General features: G+C 35.8%; 1 protein-coding gene across 1 annotated transcript; it reads left to right on the top strand.

Moving 5' to 3' along the window:
• The first annotated feature begins 2,874 nt into the window (after window positions 1–2,874).
• LOC113773955 (disease resistance protein At4g27190-like) lies at window positions 2,875–5,817 on the top strand. The gene has a single exon (XM_027318543.1). It carries the CDS (start codon window positions 2,875–2,877, stop codon window positions 5,815–5,817), a length of 2,943 nt encoding a protein of 980 aa, XP_027174344.1.
• Window positions 5,818–6,510: the final 693 nt, after the last annotated feature.

The following is a 6,510-nucleotide window of genomic DNA, read 5'->3' as shown; positions in this document are numbered from 1 at the left end:
AAATTACCAGAATGGTTCGAATAAAACTCACTGCAAATGGTATAGACCTTATGGTTATTAATGGTCTAACATTGCCAATGTCCTGGTGATTGCAAATAGTTGAGTTTATCAATATGATTTTGAAATTTGCACAAGTTTATACCATGCTAGACAAAGGGTCATGGCGGAGGCAGGGGGCATCTACTTGATTGATGAGACATAAGACGATCTTTTGAGAAGTGAGGAAATGGTTACAAGCCATAGTTGTGGTGAGGTTTACAAAGAAAAATTTTACTCTTTTGATTGTTTATAATACATAAATGCAGATGTCTATATTGAGGTCGGGATGAAGATGTTAATTGCAATATAAGTACAGATTTCTATATTTAGGTCAAAATCAAGATATTTATTAATATTTTCAGAAGTTATTCAGACAACTTGTAGCCACCTGCCCAAAACTTAGATATATAAAGGATACGAAAGTTCAAAAATTTTCAATTTCTTGTAGACTGTCTTATTTCTGCATTTGATCATCTCAAATCTAAGTTTCACCAGCGCAATACTCAAAAGAAAGTTATATATGAGGAATCCCGTCATTGACTTTGTTGGTGTGAGACTTTTTATCTTACATGTCATCGCAAATATATACGATTTTTTATTGTTAGTTGATTGTTTATTAGTTACTCAAGGACATCTAAATGAAAGCAAACCTACTAACAGAGAGTTATCGGAACAATTTAGCTCTTTTCATAAAATTAAAGTTCAGAACAATTAGGAGATCTTTTTTTTTTTGATGATCTTAAGCTTTAGACCAAGGAGCTTTAGTACAGATTTGGACGTATGAAGTAGATGGGAGTTCTTAAACATTAGCTCGGCTACGAGATACGTAATGGACACCCGTTAAGAACGATTTCATAGATTGGTTTTTTTGAAATAGTATAGCTAATTTTAATAAAGTGACTAAATGTAGTGAGTGGATTAAATGTGACCATGTGTTTTAGTATAATAAGTTAGGTGTAATTTAGGTGTGTTAATGAGTGTCAATTAGACACCCCTTAGAAAAATTCTTTAAACATTACCAATTGTATCTGGCATCGTTTCTGCAATATGCATGCTTAGACTAAAAGAAGAAGGATTTGAAAGGAAAGGTTTTCATAAATTTTTTTGAGAGATCAATTTTCCAGGCTTAATCTTCACATTAGGATTTCTAAGTTTGAGGGCTACAATGGTTTTGCATGTAATGTCCCTAATGAAATTATTCAATTATTTCCCCGTTTCATATTAAGTCCTTCCTTTTATTTTAAATCTAAGACTCCTAATTTTGATGTCCCGAATGATTTTTTACTTTTCTTTACTTTTCCAGTAAGAGCTCCCAAGTTTCTTAAACTTTCATATTCATCATGATTTCATTAAAACTAAAATTATCATGAACAAATAATAATTTACTCGTAAGACTTGAAACATTTTGAAGTTATCTTGAAATCCAGCGGGAAGAAAAAAGTAAATGAAGATTTGGAGATTTTTTGGCGGCTGGAGTTTAAAAATCCTCCTGTTTATTCAACTAGCCTTTTGAGATGTCATATCATATACATACAATTTTAATAGAGACTAACATATTTGAAACAAAATTAACAGGAAAAATCGTAAGGAACGTCTCTCACATTTTGCAAATTGACTTTTTTTGCCCTTCACTTCTAAAAGTGTAATTTTACATTCTTTATAAATTCACATTGGTTAGGTTTGGCTCCTACCTAGGTTTTTGACTAGTTTTTGGCCGGAATTCACCACATGCTTTACACGTGATCATTTTTTAGGGGCAAAATTGTCAAATCAAATTTCATATAATTTGAACTTTTCGTCCCTCACATTTTACAAAATGAATTTTTTCATACCTCACATCTCAAAAAATAAATTTTTCCATCCCTCACATTTCACAAAATGAATTTTTCACCTCTAATTGATCATGTGTATGAATAGTTTCTTTTGTTTTTTAAACCCATGTGTATATCTATTTGATTTCACCCAAAATAATACGAGTAACACGTAATATATTTGTATTTGATTTCATCTACAACTACAATTAACTTATTCAAGTGAAGTTAAATAGAAATATATTACATGCTATTTGTACTGTTCAGGTAAAATCAAATAGACATATATATAAGTTTTCAAAAATAAGAAAAGACTATCACCCACATGATCAATGAGGGATCAAAATTTTCATTTTGCAAAATGTGAGGGATGAAAAAATTTATATAAGGGACGAAAAAATTCATTTTATGAAATATGAGGGACTATGGATCAGATTATATGAAATATGTTTGACAATTTTACCCCTCAAAAATGATCATGTGCAAGGCACGTAATAGATTCCAACCAAAAATTAGTTGAACACTAAGATAAGGACCAAATTTGACCAATGTGAATTTGTAAAGGACGTAAAATTACGCTTTTAAAAGTAAAGGATGAAAAAAGTTATTTTACCAAATGTGAGGAATATTTTGAACGATTTTCCCAAATTAACATTTTCCCTTACATTTATACAATATTTTGCTAGCAGGTGAACGTATTGAAATTTTATATTTTCTTCATAACATTAGTCTCAGATGAATACAAAATAAGGTATGCATAACATTTTTCTGGTGAGAGCAATCTAAATGTTACTAATATTCTTCCCTTTTTATGTAACCAAAACATTTCTGTGAACTTACTCTAATGGCCTAGAATTTCTTTCTCTATCCTGAATCTTTACATTCTTTACTCTTTAAGTATTTAGTCTTCCCTCATTCAATTGTTACAAGGTTTATATTTATATCTCACATATTTAATTAGATCTCTATATCTCTATTTTCTAAAAACATAACGGACATTAATTTGAACAGAAATATTGGAATAATGGCGATCAATGATTGTGCTCTTACCATTGCAGGCGCAATGGCAGCAAATTGTGTCGATCCAGTTCTGCACCAATGTCAGTATTTGTTTCGCTACAGAAGCAACGTTCTAACTCTGAGGGATGAGATGAAAAAACTTGAACTAAAGAAAGCTGATGTGCAACAATTAGTTGATGCAGCAATTAACAATGGTAAATCAATTAAACCAAATGTCATTGACTGGCTAAGACAAGTTGACGATCTAAAGAAAGAGGCAGACGCCATTTTTAGGCATATGGAAAATGTCAAGATGAATTGCCTTAATGTCAGGCTTCCAAATTTGAAGTCACATTATTTGCTAGGCCGAGATGCTGACAAAAGAAAAAATGCTGCTCAAAAACTTCTGAGCGAGGGGCAGTTTGATGAAGTTGGATACACTGCTCCATTAGAGAAAATGTCTTTTAGTGAATCAACCCTACTGTTAGAGGAAGGACTACCTACTCTGATGTCAACAAAGAAGGAAGTGATGAGAGTTCTAGAGCAGGACAAAACAAATCTTATTGTGATTTGTGGTATGGCTGGTGTTGGCAAGACTACCTTGGTGAACCAAATTGCAGACCAAGTTAAGTATGGAAAATTATTTTATAAGGTGGCCATGTTAACTATGTCTAAAAATCCAAGCATGAGAAATGCTCAAAATCGGCTTGCTGAGCAGTTAGGGGTGCAAATTCCAGCACATATTGATGGTGCCAGATTTGGACAAACAATATATAATAGACTAAGCGGGAGAGTTCTTGTTATATTGGATGAGATTTGGAAAGAAGTTGACTTCAAGAGTCTTGGGATTCCTGTTAGCGAGAAGATAAAGGTTATAGTGACATCTCAGTCCCCCTGTGTTTGCAGGAACATGGGAGCTAAAATTGTTGGGGTTAATGCCTTGCCTGAGGAAGAAGCATGTTATCTTTTTAAAGCGGTTGCGGGAATTTCTGATGATTCCGTTTTGAGTGATGTTGCAAAACAGTTTGCAGAGGAATGCAAAGGTATACCTCTCGCGCTCGTTGTTGTCGCCAGGGGATTAAGGACTAACTGTAAAACACTAAAATCCTGGGAACTGGCCCTTGGACAGCTGCAAAAATACACATTCAGAGAATTAGAAGGAGAAAAAGATTTGGTGTATTCAATAGTTGAGTGGAGCTACGACAATTTGGAAAGTGTCGAGGCTAAGTCACTGCTTTTGCTTTGCAGTTTGTTTCCAGAAGATTATAGCATTCCAGTTGAATGTTTGGTCAGGTACGGCAAAGGGCTAGAATTGTTCAACGAGAGAGACACGTTAGGTGATGTAAGATGCAGAGTAGACGTGCTTGTTAATGACCTCAGGAGTTACCATTTGTTGCTGGATGATAGTGAAAGAGAAGACCATGTAAAATTGCATGATGTCATGCGAGAAACTTGCTTGAAAATTGCATCAAAAGGCGAGCATGTATTTTTGGTAGGGAATGCTACAGAGGAAGAAAGGCACCAACTACCGGATTCATTTGGTCCTTATACGGCTATTTCACTAACATTAGAAGGTTCCATTAGACTATTTCCATTTGGCGAGGAATGTCCAAGGCTTAAGCTATTGCGTTTGGTATTCCAATCAGGCAAAGTGAACCTATCAAAAGATGCTTTCGAAGGAATGGAAGATCTCAGGGTCATGGAGTTAAACAATTCACACACAGAATTTTCGCTATCATGGCCAGGCCAAATGTTAACGAGCCTTCGGACATTGTGCCTGGATTATTGTGTATTGGACACTGGAACGTCATCAATGCTTGGATATATGATGCAATTGGAAATGTTGAGCTTCTTTAAATCCAGACTTCAAGGTGATCAGTTTCCAGTAGAGATTGCTCGGTTGAGTAATTTAAAGTCGTTGGATTTGAGGGTCGAGCGAAGTCAGCAGCCGTTGCTTCATGGTATCCTGTCAAGCTTGAAGAAACTAGAAGAATTGTACATGGGATCTCCTCACCATTTGCGGCTGGGGAGAGACAAAGAAGAAGAAAGAGGATGCCTTGAAGAGATCGCATCACTCTCTTGCCTTGAGTGTCTCCAAATTCATGTCTATGACCTTAACCTCCTATTTCAGTTATTGCACCAACTTCCTATTCAGAGGTTGTTAAGATTTCACATTGTAGGAGCTGATCATAAAATTAACCGGAGAGATCTTACTAGAGAGTATCAATTTCGGAACAGTTTCGAACTTATTTACTATCGGTATCATAAGAGGAGGTTTGTATTTAAACAAGCATTGGATCCTATAGTTAGCAGCATTGTTAAGAGAGCAGAGAATCTCACTTTTGAGGGCGTGCCCTGCTTGAGGAATCTGGTGAGCGACTTGGATGAAGATGGATTTGTCAACCTGAGAAGGCTTAAATTAGACCATGAGGTACACCAATGCCTTATTGAATCCACCACCAATTTAGTTGCTCGACAGGTTTTCGAAAATTTGGTGTTCATGGAATTAGATCATGTGAATTTGGAAGAAATATGTCGTGGGAATCTTCCACCTCGGTGCTTCAGTCAACTTCGGGAGATGAAACTTAAGTACACAAATATTAAGCATTTGTGGAAGGGGCCAATTGAACCTTCGTCACTTTGCAGCCTCAGAACTGTTGAGCTAAGATACTGCCATCGAATTGTAACTCTCTTCTCACAATCAACGCTGAAATGTCTAGTGAAACTCCAAAAGCTAGTAGTTCATCAGTGTACAAACTTGGAAAGCATTGTCATGAGGGAAGAAAGTGTGAACGAGGAAGTGCTTGAGCTACCCCTACTCGAAACTTTAGTGATGCAAGAATCAGGCTGCTTGTGTTTTGACTCCAAACGTGAAACAGCCAGAGCTTTTCTCAACCAGGTCTCTCTCTCTCTGTGTTTCTTTGTCTCTCTTTCTGATATACTTCCTTTGTGTCAAAGAAGTATTTGACCATAATGAGCTCACTGAAGAAGCAATTTATTTTTCCCAAAAACTGTTAATTAAATATTCAAAATTGTTTCAGTGGTCATATTCTAGTCCTTGAATGAGTTTGCCAAAAAAAAAATTTGTTTTTTATTTAATCTTTTAGCGCAAGTAAAAACCAAATGGTGATGAATGAAATTTTGACAATGACAAATTTTGATAAAAGATACCTTTCCTCCAGGTCATTGACCGGGCATACATAAACATACATACATATGTGCGAAGATTCATGTTTGTATTACATAAGTAACTAAATTTTCCAGGTTTCGCTGCCTCGCCTGGAAGGACTACAGATTAAAACTTATAGGCATCGCCCCAAAGAGTTAGTGGGAGATGGAATGCATAGCGGGTATCTTGAGAACTTGAAGTATTTGCAGATCACCGATAGCTGTATCGGATGCATTGCCAAAGCTGATGGGGTGACAATATTACAAAATCTGCAGAAACTTGTGGTTAACAGTCACGGGATGCAATTACTTTTTGAGTTTGAGGGGCTGAAAGTTCCTGTGCTAACAAAAACAGAACTCGAAATTCTTCCCAAACTGGAGTCATTGGAATTACAACAATCCTCAGGATTAACCCGCATTTGGAGGAATTTTCCAAGAGGGGTACGAGTATTCCAAAACTTAAGAAAGCTTATAGTATGGGAGTGCAAATTAC

The sequence above is a fragment of the Coffea eugenioides genome, chromosome 6 (assembly GCF_003713205.1).
Source record: "Coffea eugenioides isolate CCC68of chromosome 6, Ceug_1.0, whole genome shotgun sequence".
In the NCBI taxonomy this organism is placed as follows: Eukaryota; Viridiplantae; Streptophyta; class Magnoliopsida; order Gentianales; family Rubiaceae; genus Coffea; species Coffea eugenioides.
This window is presented reverse-complemented; position numbering and strand designations above follow the sequence as displayed.